Source organism: Lactuca virosa, chromosome 9, assembly GCF_052849685.1.
Source record: "Lactuca virosa cultivar CGN04683 chromosome 9, Lactuca_virosa_CGN04683_v6, whole genome shotgun sequence".
NCBI classification, from domain to species: Eukaryota; Viridiplantae; Streptophyta; class Magnoliopsida; order Asterales; family Asteraceae; genus Lactuca; species Lactuca virosa.
Window position 1 is genome coordinate 179,509,893 of NC_136434.1, and position 16,121 is coordinate 179,526,013.

At 35.2% G+C, this 16,121-nt stretch overlaps 2 protein-coding genes across 2 annotated transcripts; one reads left to right on the forward strand and one right to left on the reverse strand.

Annotated features, from left to right (window-relative positions):
* Positions 1 to 6,649: 6,649 nt before the first annotated feature.
* LOC145137988 (putative serine/threonine-protein kinase WNK11) lies at positions 6,650 to 8,538 on the reverse strand. The gene is made up of 3 exons (XM_079072132.1): positions 8,406 to 8,538; positions 7,284 to 7,842; positions 6,650 to 7,193 (listed from the first exon to the last, which is right to left on the reverse strand). The coding sequence occupies exons 2-3, from the start codon at positions 7,782 to 7,784 to the stop codon at positions 6,807 to 6,809; spliced, it is 888 nt and encodes a 295-aa protein (XP_078928258.1). The 5' UTR covers positions 7,785 to 7,842; positions 8,406 to 8,538; the 3' UTR covers positions 6,650 to 6,806.
* A 1,619-nt stretch (positions 8,539 to 10,157) lies between these two features.
* On the forward strand, positions 10,158 to 10,756 carry LOC145140058 (uncharacterized). The gene is made up of 2 exons (XM_079073672.1): positions 10,158 to 10,262; positions 10,370 to 10,756. The coding sequence occupies exons 1-2, from the start codon at positions 10,158 to 10,160 to the stop codon at positions 10,754 to 10,756; spliced, it is 492 nt and encodes a 163-aa protein (XP_078929798.1).
* Positions 10,757 to 16,121: the final 5,365 nt, after the last annotated feature.

The following is a 16,121-nucleotide window of genomic DNA, read 5'->3' on the forward strand; positions in this document are numbered from 1 at the left end:
GGACTTAGTCAAAGTACCTACTTGGAGAAGGTGTTGAAAAGATTCAATATGATGGATTCCAAGAAAGGTGATTTACCGATCCAGAGCAATGCCAAACTGAGTAAAACTTAGAGTCCAAGTACAGAGGCTGAGATAGTTGAGATGAGTCGAGTACCATATGCTTCCGCTGCTTGCTCGATCATGTATGATATGACTTGTAGTCGCCCTGATGTGGCCTTTGCTTTAAGCATGGTCAGCAGATATCAAGGGAATCCTGGTAAGGCTCACTGGACTGCGGTAAAGAACATTCTCAAGTACTTGCGGAGGACTAAGGACTGGGTCCTTACCCTCGGTGGGAGTGATGACTTGAGAGTGGTGGGGTACAGTGACGCCAACTTTCAGACCGACAGAGATAATTTCCGCTCTCAGTCGGGCTGGGTATTTACCCTGAATGGAGGAGCAATAACTTGGAAAAGTTCCAAGCAGGAGATAGTAGCTGATTCAACGTGCGAATCATAGTACATAGCAACAAGTAAGGCGGCGAAGGAGACGATATGGCTGAAAAACTTCATCGGAGACCTTGGAGTTGTACCAGCTATAAAGGAGCCTATGGAGATTTTATGTGACAGCGAGAGTGTGGTTTCCTTAGCCAAGGAACCAAGGGATCATCACAGATCCAGGCACATTGACAAAAAAATATCACTTCATAAGACATCGAATATAATAAGGACTCCTCGTAGCAAAGAGGGTATCGTCAGAGGAGAACCCAGCAGATCCCCTCACGAAGGGACTGAGTAGGGTTAAGCACTTACAGCATGCAAGGCACATCGGGCTGAAGGACGGTATTAGTTGTAATGATTAGATAGTTTTTGAAACTTGTAATAGTTGAAATGTAATTGACATTTGATAATTAAATAAAAGGTGTTTTTTATTTATAAGTAATGTTACTATCTTGTGTCAATCATTTACTATTGTTTCATTTTTGCATGTTTTGACTTCCAGAATAATTAAATTATTCAAACTATCCACAGTCGATCATACGTTGGAAGTAGGTATTGAGGCAAGACTGTCATGAATTTGGCTTGTAGATTGTCTGAAGTGTATTAGACATAGCAAAGTTTGCTACAACATTCATGAGTGCTCATAAGGTCTGAGTATTGGATTAAACCCACGCTCACTTGTATCACTTCATGGAATTTATCTCGAGTGATCGTGAGACGATAATATCATATAAGTCTTTAAACCAAGATATATGAGTTGTTGACTATGAGTTGGTTGTATATTGATAGTGCGAAACCGCATTAGTAACTTGATGTTATAAAACGCACTATTGTGTATGATTTAACAAGTAGTTGGTACAAGCATATACTGTCGAAGTTTATCTGTTCCTTTTAGTCCTTGGAGGATTAAAAGCGATATCTTGGGCCCCTCGATGATTTTGTTTTGACTTATGTGACGGGCCCGGTCAGAACTCAGTTGATGTGTTTGATTAAGTTCTACGTCAAACAAATCGGAAATCGGGAAACAAATGCTGGACAATAAGAATGACTATGTTCCATGTATTTGTCCAGCTGATATCTTGAGAACAGAGGATTATATGATCCCTTATCTAAATGGTGTATCACAGTTCGACAAAGGCTTTTAAGAGCTACGATTGCTAGTCGGTGTTTTAGGTTGTACTTGCAGTTATAGTTATTAGACTTATCCAAGTGGGATACGGTTGGATAAGGTGTCTAAGTCCATAACTATAATTGGTATGTACTTGATCCGAGAGTGGCATGGTCCATTTGGGTTGCATTTCACCAGAACAATTTGTAAGGATGGACTTTTGAGAAGAGGTTATTTATGATTTATGAATATATTATAAGTTCTAATATATTAATATGAAATCATATTATTTAATTAGTATTGATCAAGAATTAATTCAGTGATCAAAAGAGACTAATTAAATGTAAGGGGTTGATTTGGTAAATCAATGATTCTTATAGTGTGGGCCAATGGTTATTTAGGTTGGGCTAAACCAACATGGTAGTCCATGGATAGTCCATGGAGGTTTAACCCATGGAGCCTAAGTAAGATGAAAGGTCATACACATTAGGATTTACATGGAGGTAACCCTAATCCTTGCCACACTATAAAAGGAGTCCCTTAGCTCATGAAATCGACCACTAGTGATCTTTGGAAGAGCATAGCCGATTTTGTGTGCAAGTAATCTTCTCTCAAGTCCTCCATTGTTGGTGGTGTTTTGTGAAGCATTTGAGGCATCACATTTGGGGTGCTAGGCTCTTAAAGGTCCAAGTTAACAAGCTACAAGAAAAGGTATGTTATCTAACTAGTTTTTTGTTATACAAGTACCCATGATTTGTATGCTAGTTAGGATAATGCTTTGGAAAATCAAATTGCATGTATAATTAGAGAAAACATAGATCCAAAGCATTTAGGGTTGTATGTGCACCTTAAGGTTGTTAGCATGCTCAAAACCCATCACCTTGAACATCAGAGAATCATTCACATCATTCATAGTGATTGTTGTCCTACCATAGAGCATGGTATCAACGAAATTCTCGTATGAGTTCGGAAGAGAACACAAGAGAATGAGCTCCTGATCTTCGTCTTTAATCTTCACATAAACCCCTTGTAGGTCCAAGATGAGGCGATTGAAGTTATCCAGATGATATTTCACTTGGGTACTTTCAGACATTCTGAGTGTATAAAAACATTGCCTCTGATATAACCTGTTCTTCATAGAGTTATTCTGGTACTTATCAATAAGCTTCTCCCAGAGCCCATAAGTAGTTGTTTGATCCACAACCTCCCTCAGTACTTCACCTGTCAAGCTTAACAGAATGAAAATATATGCCTTCTTCTGTATATCAATCGTCTTGTCATCCGCCATGTCCTTTGGCAATTTTAGCTCCTTCTAGTGTCGATGTACATCCTTGTTGAACTAGAAGATCCCTTATCTTTACCTTCCACAAATTAAATTAATTTGAACCATTAAACTTCTCCAAATCAAACTTGTGAGTAGACATCTTCAATTATAGGAACACAAACCTCAGCTCCGATGCCACTTGTTAGGAAGTAAAGCGAAGAACAAGCAAAACCAAAAGCATACAATACATAGTATTTACATGGTTCAATCAAGGTGACCTACGTCCATGGGCATGAAGGGAGTATTATTTATTTATAAGAACTTAAACAGAGGTTACAAGTACAAACTCAACATAGATTTCCCTATCACTTTAGAATACAATACACTTCAAATAACTAGCTGGCATCCCTAAATATAGTGAAGGGATCAAACCTAAAACCCTAATAGGTCATGCCCATTGGCCCATAAGTCCATGAAAGGTTTCAACGAAATCATAATCCACCATTCAATAGCTTCTGGAACTTTCATCCATGTCATACAACACATGAGCATCAACAATGCACATAATGGAGCACCATGAGCCATAGCGGAGCATGATGATGCACATGTGGCGCAACATGAACACCAGTAGCATCATACATCATGGTGTATCCTTGAGTATCTTCAACTTCTGAGCAACCTTGAACAATCTTGAACATCATAGAGGACTTCATAGCATATGTGGCTCATCAAGGGATGACATGGCTCATCAAGAACACAAGTGGCGCATCCTTGCACCAAGGTGGCACATCATCCTTGAGGATGGCGTGACTTGTGCAAGGGACCGAACATCTTCCCCATGAATGACGCACCTTCCTCACATTTGGCTTATGAGGCTTCAAGGTCTCGCGTTCTCCTTCCAAAGTGGCATATCTTCTTCCAAAGTGGCACATCTATTTCCCAATGGCACACCATGCTTCAAAGTGGCACACCTTGTTCCTAAAGTGGCGCACCTTGATCATGGATGGTGCATCCATACACCAAGGTTCTCTATTTTGTTGGATTATGAGTCTAAGTCCATAACTATAATTGGTATAAACTTGAATTGATAGTAGCACAGTCCTTTTGGCTTGCCCTCAAACCTAGCAATTGGACATAATTATTTTGGAGAGAGAGGATGATTTATTATTTGATTAATAAATAAAAATAAATAATTTGTTAATATATTATGGAAATAATATATTAATTAGAAATAGTAAAATTTAATTAATATTTAATCAGAAATTAATTGGAAATTATTTGGTGATTAAAAGAATTAATTAAAAGTGCAGGGACTGAAGTGCAATTGTTCAATAGTTGAACAAGAGGCATCCTAGAACCCTCCATGATGCTATGGACGGTTTTAAGGAGCCTTATGGTTTCTGGAATTATCCTTGGTGGATAATTAGGAAGCTAGATAATTACCCGGTTCAAAATAATATTATTATACTGAGTTTGGGCTTATCTAGGTTTCCTGACTGCACTATAAAAAGGCCCCTAGGGCTATGAATTTCGACACTCCTAACCTTAGAGAGATATGGCCGAAAATCACCTCCTCCCGCTCCATAATCCTTAGTTGCTAGTCTTAGGTGTGAACCATTAGAGGCATGACGCTTGTGGTACTAGCTGCCAAAAGATTTGAAGAAGGATTCAAGGTTGTTTGCAATAACAATCTTCAAGGTAAGTTTCTTATTCTATTGAATTTGATTTTCATAAGAAAAGTTTTGTAGGATGATAGTTCATAGTGTGTTGCCTATATGTGAAAGACATAGATCCTCAATAAGTTGCATGTGCCCTAATCATTTAATTGTTAAATGTTTTTCCGCTTAGTGCATAGATTTTGTAACCTATGTTTTCCATCACATTTCACTCCCAGGTGCTTCATACCTCTTCCATGTGCCCATACCCCCTTGTAGAAGATCCGTTCCTTTGTCACTTGATCCGTTCTTTTTCAGATGATCTATTTCATTCTCAGATGGTGTGTTCCTTTGTTACATGCTCCATAAGCTCCAAGTTCCCCATTGAACTCAAATGCTCCATGCAAATGCTCCAAATGCTCAAGTCACATTTAACAATTACGAACAATATCCTTCAATGATGAACAAGTATGGGCACATTTGTTCATATAAATGACATTAACCTCCCCATTGCATATTGATATTTATTGAGTATAGAATGAATCCATTTCTTTTTGTTCCCACAAAAAAATTGTGTCTTACTTTACACACATAGCAAGAGTGGATCTCCAAACCCATCTCTGCATAGGAGTTATTTGGGTAGAAGAATCCATCGTAAATAGTTCTCTTAATATCAGAGTCTTCTTTTGATAGCTTATAGATGTGCTTTGTCGAGAAGCATGCATAAACACTTTCATTTTATGTTTATACTTTTACTTGTCAATATTAGTCACTCTAATTTTATTCATTTTAAGTCACTCTCATAAAAGATCTTATACAGTGAGTTTATTTATTTATTTTATTTTTTTTTACGGATTAAACTTCAATTTTTAAAAGGATTTTGCATTCTTCATTTTTACCAGAAAAACCTCAATTTCTTTTATTAGTTTATGAAGAAAAAAATCTTTAACCTTCTAATTTTTTTCAACCTTTGTTTTTTCATAAGAGCCTCACATTTGACATGTTTTTTTTTCGGAAAAAAAAACTGCTAAAAAGACGAAATCGATAAAAATGAAAAAAAAAATAGATCTTTCTCGCAAAAAGAAAAAGTTGAGGTTTAATTTAGAAAAAAACACAATATATAAGGTTTTTTTTACGAAATATAGTTGTATATTTTATGATAGCACGTTATATATTGAAATATATTAATTAATCGTAATTATGAAGTTTAATATTTATTTATCGAACTCATATCAAATTTTAAAAAATTAGAACATGTAGTATATTTTATAAAAACTTATAATTTTATTAAGATATATTTTACAATGTAGATATTTTAACAAAACATGCTAACCTATATATTACAGTAAAATCTAATAAAAATCAATTATTGACAATATTATTAGTCTAATAGTCTAGAATGAGATATTCTAACCAAAGATACCTATGCATGTGGTTTTGATATTTCTAGGGTAGGGTTGTTACCATTTTTATACTTTTCAAATTCCTGCTATAACAATTTTAAAAAATAAAAAATAAAAATCTAACTTAAATTAATTGTAGATTCACAATTTATTTTGTTATAAATTTGTCAAAACATTATTTATAAAATTATAAAAAAAAACTAGAATATACATTTATTATAAGCTAATTAATAGAATGGTGTTTTTGATATTTTACATAAGTTGCAAAATAATAATATACTAAAAATATATTTTTGAGGTAAAATTAATATAAAAAATAAAATATGGTTAGAAATAAAACTGTGTCAAAAAAAATTAACTGGATTTTACAATGTATAGAATTACGGATTATAGAGACCCATACATGTGTACTTAGTCCATGGAAGGCCCATATCAAATGGTGCAACCCACAATCCATTACTTATTTCTAACTTTTAAATTTTAAATTTTTAGTCTTTTTATATGAAAAAACATCACACTTTAATCACTCTTGACAAGTTAGAGTGGATTTACTCATTTACTAGTTTGTTTGTATCTTGACATTTATGTAATAGAGAAGACTATATGTATCCTAAATATATACACAAAGATATATCTATCTACCTTATAATAAGTCACCAATGAGCATTAGTAATTTTACACATTTGTTATCATTAAAATTCGTAAGTAGTCATCAAAAGTGTCAATTTAGAATAAAAAAATAGCACCACAAGAGATATAACATAACATAAGAAGAGCTATTCAATCAAAACTACCCCAATATCAACAAATCACAACCATGTGAACCTTTTTTTGTTCACAAAACATATGAAAAAAAAAAAGAACATGTTTTAATGTTTTATACAACCTCTTAATCCATTACGCACTTCCATCAGTCTCCTCATCTTCAACCTCCAAAAGAAACGGATCTTTGAGAAGATCAGAAGCTGAAGGTCTGACTCGTGGTTGACCAATACACCTTTCAATAAACCCCTTTAATTCTGAATCATTTACTTTGTTAAAAGCTTCTGGCATCACTCCACTTGTAACTTTCTTGTATATTTTAGCAATACTATCACACTCTGTGTATGGAATCTCCATTGTTGCCATTTCAAGTAAACACATCCCAAATGAGTAAATATCCACCAACTCATTGTAATCCTCCTCATATAGCTCTGGTGCCATGTACTCTGGTGTCCCTAATAAAGAATGTGCCACGTGGCTCTTCCCTACAACTGCTGCTAAACCCAAGTCACCAATTTTAACCTATTTCAAAAAAAAAAAAAATAAACCCCACGTGAATCTTTTATATAAAGATTAACGAAATTGAAGTGTTGGAGAACGAAGTTTACTTACCTTTCCAATGTTGCCATTGATGAAGATGTTGCTACAGTTGAGATCTCTGTGAATGACACATGGGTCATGAGTGTGGAGATAATCTAACCCTTTGAGAATCTGTTTTGACCATTTCTTTAAGGCTTTGAGGGAAACTCGTTTGTGTTTCTTTCTGTAATCTCTTAGATTTCCTGATGCACATGCTTCTGTGATGAAGTTCAAGGTGTTGTGCTCTGTATTCCTCCAGAAACCATAAAGAACAATGAGGTTTTCGTTGTTTAATGTCTTGAGGAGTTTTACTTCTGAGAATAATCTCTTTACGACAACTGGGTCACTGAAGTTTCTTAGCTTCACTTGGTTCCAAGCTACGTCTTTACCTTCTTTTTGATCGAATCCTCTGTAGACTTTCTTCACTGCACCTGCACCTAGGAGATCACTGTATCTACCAAATCTTCCTGAAGGATCGATCTCAATGAATTGCTCTGTATCTTGATCAGATGGATCGGAATCTGCCACTTGCATCCTAAGGATTTCTTTTGAATCCACGGTTGTTATCAAATAGGATCCACCAGAATTATACCTAAATCATGGAAAAAACCATCAGTTTAGCTTATAGCTAGGGTTCATTCAAGATTAGTGGATATGTTTGTTATACAAGTTTATTTACCCATTCGAAAATTGTGATGTTCAAATAAAAAGCAACGATTAAAGTTTCAACTGCTCAAATTAGTAATCGAAAACGAAGTAAGAGATTCACAAAACTATTTACAGTGTAAATACAATCAGAAGAAGAAAAAAAAGTCCGCAATAGCGTAATGTAAGCTTCAATGTTCTTACTTCCATAGCCAATTGCGATAACTGATTTAAAACAGATAAACATCTACAAATATCAACACGATCATATACGAATCAGCGAATTCTACCATTCGCATGGTCCACATTAACAAGGAATCAAGAATCCGATTCATTACGCCATTAATGAATTTATAAAACGCAGAATACGTAGAAATTTGAAAGAAATGTGGAAAACGTTTGCGGAAATTGAACTAGGGCTATAATTTTAAGCAATATGAAAATCAAATGAGATGTTATATATAAACTTATACACAATCGACTAAGAAAAGAAGAAGATCAAATTCATACCTTGACGTTATTCAGTTCTTCAGTTCTTGACACGAAACAAACACCTGAGAATTGTAAATATGAATGTGGGAAGAGTGGGATGAATGTGGGAGTCGATGAGTATAAATAGGAGAGCGATAACGACTCCGTACTTCAAAAACTTAATTAAATATGATTTAATATTTTTTTAGGGCGCTGACTTATTTATTTATTATAGATTTAAATTTGAATTGGAATTATCCGTGCGTTTCAAGGTTCGAGTATGGGCTATTTCGTCTTTTGGCCCATTTCAAAATTGTTATTAATATTTTCAATATTGTAAAATTTAAATTTTAAGAATTAAATATTAAATTATTTTAATTGTATATGAAGTAATGAAACTATGAACAATGAACACAAACTAATTTGTGTTAGGTAGTTATCATTTAAATAATTCAAAATTAAACACCCTGAAAATATGCTTTTGCGAATTTTGCGAACTCTAGAATACTTTTTTGAATAAATATAATGCTTAATGATTGTATATAATAATAGATTAAGTTACAAGAAATTGTCCTTGTCATTGCTTGATCTACAAGCTTTATCCAAAAAATTATTTAATTTTTAAGAGGTTAACTCTTAAAATATAGCAACTTATTTTTATTTTTCATGTATTTGTCCATTGTAGCATTATACGGTTTTCTATTTCTATATATTTAAATTGTTTTTATTACGATATTGTATGTAAAAAAATATATTTTATTATGGTTTATTTATTCTTGTGAACATTCCTAATCACGATCTTTCCTAGATGTCCTCCATCTCTATGTATGGACCCACATACCATATTTCAATCACCAATGTGGAAAGTTGTTAGAAATTAAAATGCACCTTAGGGTTAGCCTTAACATGCACTCAGATGTCCATTTAAGTAGGAAGTGATCGTTAAGATATAAGGAAGATACGAGGAAAGATCATGTATGCTTAGAATGGAAACTCGTATGCATTATGAATTCGTATGCTTAGAATGGAAACTCGTATTTAGGTTTTCTATTTCAAAAGAAAGTATTATATTAAAGGTGTGTTTGGCAAAAATAATTGTAAGCCGGCAAAAATAATTGTAAGCTGAAAGCTGGAAGATGTAGGTTTTATTTGTATAAGACTATTTGACACAAATAGTAATAGGAAGCTTTTGAAATATGTAAAATTACATAAAATAACATAGTTATAAACTAAATTACAAATATAATAATGATAAATTAATTTTTATAAACCGTAATTATCAAAAGTGAAAACCATCCAAATTTTAATATCAAGTGATAAATTTTTAACAAATAAAATAAATAAGACTTCTCACTTTTGTAAAACCTCGGACTAAATATTTTTTTACATATTACAAGTGTTTTGATGTTCTAAAAGAAGCACTATTATTAATTATATTAATTGGTTAACCGGAACACTGAACTAAAAATATTGGTAAACCGAAAATCGATTAACCGGTTTTTTTGGTTTATGTTTAGGTTCAAGAAATTTGTGAACCGCAACTCTCGGTTAACCTTATGAAATACTTCGGTTCGGTTAACCATTATGAACACCCCAATTTGTTTCAAATAAAGACATCTTAAAATATATGAGTGAAAGTCATTCGTAGTATTCATGATCTTAATAGGGGTCTCGACTTTTTTTGTAAAAATCCAAATGGTTCGAGTTTATGGATTTCTTTGACTAAACTTTTCCGTATGTTGCATGATAGAAACATTGTCTCTTTTTTCTATCTTCGGAAACCTATTGGTAATGGCTCAGGGGACTCGGTTTTGGGATGAAAAGTGGTTGGGAGATTGGCTTCTTATGGATAGATTCCCTCGTGTTTATGCCTTGGAAGCTAATAAGAATTGTACGGTTAGCGATAGATTTTTGAATGGTGAGTGGGTGTGGAATTGGAGCAGACCTCTTGTGAAGGGAGTGTCATGACTTCTCATTTTTTGGATTATTGAATTCTCTCTCAGGTGCAAATCACGAATAACGAGGATAGATGGGAGTGGGTTCTATGTCCAAATGGTGTTTTTGGTGTTAGTAATATGAGACGTCATATTTATAGCAGTTTATTACAAGATGAAGGAGGTGTTACTCGTTGGTGTCTTGTGGTTCCTGTTAAGTTAAATGCTTTGATTTGGCGAGTGTTGTTAGATAGAATTCCCACTCGGTCTAACTTGTTGGAGAAAAAAGTTGATCTTCCGTCGGTGTTGTTTCCTTCTTGTGATTTACAGGTGGAAGATTTCATTCATGTGTTTCTTCATTGTGAAGTGGCAGAGGAAGTTTGGAGGAGAATTTTCAAATGGCTCGATTACCCTTTCCTTTGTTCAATAACGTTTCTGAGATATGCTTGTGGGTAGATTCAGTCGGTTTAAATAAATCAAAAAAGAAAGCAGCCAAAGTCATTATGATCACTACGATTTGGATGCTTTGTATGATCCGGAATGGTGTTGTTTTCCAAAATATCAAGTTGAAGAGAAGCTCTATTTTTTGTAATATTGCTTTGCATTCATTTGATTGGTTTTATTATAGAAGTAGTAGTAGATCTAGTACTTGGATGTGGTTACAAAACTCAATGCTCCAAAAACTCTTTGTAATTCTCTTCCCTAGCTCCTTGCTAGTTGTTTCTTGTAACGACCCTATTTTTCAAAAGAAAATTTTCATTTTTAATTAGCCAAAATATGTTTCATCATTCATGTAATCCCAAATACAATTGTTTTCAAATTCATAACATCAACACTTTTTATTTTAAAACATCAGAGTGTTCCATGATAACGACTGAGAGAGAGTGTACGCCGCGCCATCAGACCTTGCCCTTGCCCTTGGGCTCGTATGTACCTGAAACAAATTCACAAACTGTAAACTAATGCTTAGTGAGTTCCCCAGAGCATACCCCACACACAATCCACATAACACATAACATATTAGCTATAAAAGCTACATATATACTACATAAGCCATGCATACAACATATAGGGATGTCGTGGGCTCGTCCCCAGGGTCTTACTCCAAGATGTCATGGGCTCCCCACATGGTCTTACATCTAAGTGCTATGGGCTCCCCCCATGGTCTTCGATAGGAAAGTCATGGGCTCTCCACATGGTCTTACATCCAAGTGTCATGAGGTCTCCCATGGTCTTCCACACATACATACCATATATACCACAAGCATGCTTCCTAGCTCAACAAACTATCATACCACATAATACAACTACAGCTAGGATGCCATATATCATAAAATGGGTCGGTCGTGGTGCCTTAGACCCATTGGTATGGTGAGGAGACTCACCTCTCACGAAAGTTGTGTTGACAAGCTAGAATCAGATATGCCCCACGTGCTGCTCCAACTCAACTGCCTATAATCATTAAGTGATTAACTTGTCATAATCCCATAATTACCCTCAAAGTCAATCCTGGTCAACCCTGGTCAAAGTCAAGGTCAACAGTCCATGTTGACCTCAACTCGTCGAGTGCATCTAGCAACTCGTCGAGTTCCTGCAGAGTCCAGAACACCTGAACAAACCCTAGCCAACTCGTCGAGTTGGTTCATCAACTCGACGAGTTCACTTGATATCCAATCGACGGGGAAACCCGATCCGACTCGTCGAGTTGCTAGGGCAACTCGTCGAGTCCCCCTCCCTGTTTGCTTATTATTATAATCCATTTAATGCAGGGACTCCAGGGCTTAGATCTGAAACCCTAAGGTGTCTAGAAGGATAAAGTTTCCAACTTTACCTTCCAGAACCACTCCGAATGCTCTAAGGCCCTTATCAAAGGTTAGAAAGCTCCAAAGCTTAGCCATTTGGTCCAAGACTTTAGGGATCTGGAATTCCCCCTTTCCAGAAGAGTTTCTACTCCTCAAAACGTTCCAAAGATGGAGGCTTTATTGACATACATGTCCAATGCATGTCCTTAAATCAAAATGGCCAAAAATGGGAAAAATACACTTAAAACCCTTGCATGGTATCCTTGCTTGACCAAAAACTAGATCTAGCCCACCTTGGGACTATTTTGCCCTGGAGATTCATAAAGTTGCAAACTTTATGAACCACATGCATGCAATCAACAAGAATAATGGGAAATGAAGAGTAAACTCAAGATCTAGCCAATTTCTAAGATAAAAATCAAGTCTTGAAGACTTACAATAGTCCACAAGATGATCAAGCTCAAGAGTGAGGGATTGGCTTGCTGGATCTCCTCTTTCTTCTCACTGTCTCCTTCTTCTTAAGCTCCACAAATCACTCTTAGCTCACAAAATGGAAGAGAATGGGGATTAGGGTTTAGCACAGACGTTTTAGGGTTTGGAGGCTGATGGAAGGTTAGCCTCAAGGTCCTTAAGGAGATTATATAGGGTGCAAACCCTAAAATTTAGGGTTTCTCTTTACAGCTCCTACTCGTCGAGTCGGGCCTTACGACTCGTCGAGTAGGACCTAACTTCCACGTCGTCTTGATAGCCTCCACTCGACGAGTCGGGGCTCCCAACTCGTCAAGTCCCAGCGCCAAAACCCTAAAATTTCGAAAATTACATTAATACCTAGAACAGGTGTTACATTTCCCCTTTATAAAATTTAGTCGTTCACTATATATATATATATATATATATATATATAATTACCAAAGGTATGAATATGATTTATTTATTTTAAATGGTATTTAAGTCAATTTGTTAAAATTTAAAAGAGCTTTTTTTTAAATGTTAGTTGAAGTAATTTTTGGATTTTGAAGTTTTTTGTTTAACGTGAAAGCTAAAAGCTCCAACGGCCGAATGAAACTTTTACTTTTTTCCTTCCAAGCTTTTTCTTAAAAGCTAGAAACTCCCAAAAGTTGTGTGTCAAAGCATGCCCTAAAGTTGTTTTATATTTATCTAAAGTTGGAAGATATCTTGTTAGATTAAGTTTAGTAGTTTTTCATGAATTATCTCCTAAATTTAGAGATAATTATATCCTTATAGGATTATTATAGTCTGTTATGAAGATGGTGTTTATCATTATTCTTTTGATATTTTTTTTATTTAATCAAGTTTATGATACAATTTGTGAGAATTCTGAAGAGCATAAATTGTTTTGTTTGTTCTTTGTTATTATTGAGTCCGATCATTTCCGATTGTTTCTTATGCATCATTTAGTATCAGATACCAATCAATATGATCGGCCGACGAAGATCTTGTGTGGCTACAAACCATCAGAACCCATGGTGTGAGGATGGGGAACCCGATGCTACAAACCCACAAGATATGCATATAGTGAAAAAAGCATTGTGATCGAATACTTTTGATGACGAATACAAGAAATCGAGTTGTGGCATCAAGAATTTCCAAGAGAAGAGACTGAATCAAAACCAAGTGTATGGGATGATGGTTACGAGGAGGTCAATCATTTTTTTGGATCAAGACGAGATCACCGTGAAGGAGGATACCGTAATGAACCGTTAAGGAGCATTGATTCGAAGGTCGAGAATCTCGAATTCATGGGATTAGAAGTATACCTCTCAAGTTTGTCGTACTATGAACCAAGATTTGGACGAGGAGGATGAAGATGAAAGCAGTCCAGTTTGTGACACCGATTCCGTCTATGATACATAACTCCTCTACAACACCGAAGATGAAGGCAAAACTGTTGAAGAAGAAGTTGGTGTTGAAAAACATATATCTTCTCCAAACTTTGTAATTATGGAAACTGAAGACTATAATGTCCACAATGAGTTTTCAGGTTTTTGCATTTTTTGTAAACATGGTCTTGTAACATCCCAAAATCTCGATCATAGATTTTATGAAAATTAGAGTGCAGGCTTTATCAGGTTTTATTTGTAACCATGATAAACCATAAACTTATATTTTCATGTTACATCAACATAGTCGTAGTAAAGTATGGAAGCTAAGTCTTTTTTTTTAAACCATATCATAACATAGAGTAGATAAACTAGATGTCATTCCCCTTCGAAAATGTCTAGATATCCCAATCATGACAACTCCTTGCCCTTCGAACCTGAATGACATATAACTAAAAACATAAAATAGCAACTGTAAGCCTAAGGCTTAGTGAGTAATCACAACACTCACCAATTATACAGATTATATGAAATACACATAATATCATATAAACTTCAAGTAATAACTCACAAATTACTTACATTTTATCACATATAACTAAACTCATACATATGTTAGCATTCTGATCACTGGTCACAACTAGATTCCCTCACTTGTGAGGCTTTTCTCTAGTTGCCCTACATAAACCACCTTCCTCAAAGAGGCTTCGCATGGTCGATCATCCATACATGGCTAACTAGACAGAACAATTGGATTCCCTTTCTGCGAGGTTTTTATCCAATTGTCCAATCCATAACCGCTCTCCTCACTTAAGAGGCTTTTCATGGTTTCACATAACATAATCACATAGTCCATATAATAAGTAAGTTCATGAGAACCCACTTGAAACAACAAAACACATGATAAAAACCATTGAAGTGGCTAAGATAGATTGTCCTGCTCCATGAACACCTACAATCATATACATAATCCTTACTTAGTTCATATTTCAAGTATTACTTAATAATAATTCATTATATACTTCTTATTCACTTCTTATTATTGTTATAACAACTGGTTTGTACTTGATTTTGTTTCTCAATTATTAGGTTAAGCCTACCTCACTCTTAAGCATAAAATATGATCTATTCCATAGATAAGGTATATTATTTATAGTTTAACTGTCTATTTAAATAAATCATATTTAAATGTCGTTACCTAATATTACCCCATTGTTATAGCATATCTAACATCTCAATCCACACAACACAAATAATCCATTTAGATCTTAATACTAAATTTATCATATAACTAATTAAACCAAATCATGTTTCAAAAAATATTTTATATCCCCTTGTAAACTTAATTAATCATATTTTCAGGATTAACTAGCCCATAGGTAAAGTCTTGTCATCATCAGATTTCACTTTCATTAAAACCCAAAACTCAAAGCCCACATCAATTAGTTAGTCCATTAATCAACCCATCTAAGTTAACCCTAAATTCCAAAGTCAAAAAGTCAAGGTTGAAATACCTACAACAATTCCATCAGCTACGCTTAAATCAGGCGCTTCTTCTTCTATGTGGTTACTTTTTCAGGTGTAGTCTCCTCCTCCGACAACACCTCAATTCTGGATGCACATCCTTCTCCGGTGCCGACAACATGCCCCCGTTCTATAGGTCTTTCTCCCCAAGTATTATGTAGACCTTTAGGCTCCCCCTCAAAAGTTCTGATTTATCAGTGAAACTTGAGCTCGTCGGATTGCATACATCGAGTCATTGAAATACACCAGAAAAGCACACACACACACACACTCTCTCTCTCTCTCTCTCTCTCTCTCTCTCTCTCTCTTTCTCTCTCTCCCCCATATTGCTCATCTGTGAATCGTGGCTTGAACTGGAACGTTTCCATTGATTTTTGATTGGTAACCTCATCGAAACAAGAGCTACAACAATCACACACACATCACCTTAGCCTATGGTGTAACATCCGGTATTCAGGTATGAATTTTGGTGCTTAAATCTTGTGGAATTTGGTGGCCACGACGTATTGGGGAAGATCACCACGACATGGCAACCACTTTTGGGTCGCGATCATTTTTAGTGGTAATGTATTGACCACGAAGTGGCGACGTCTCAGGCTTAAACCCTAATTTTTTGGGCTTAAGGCCCTATTTAAATGATGTGATGACTAGGGT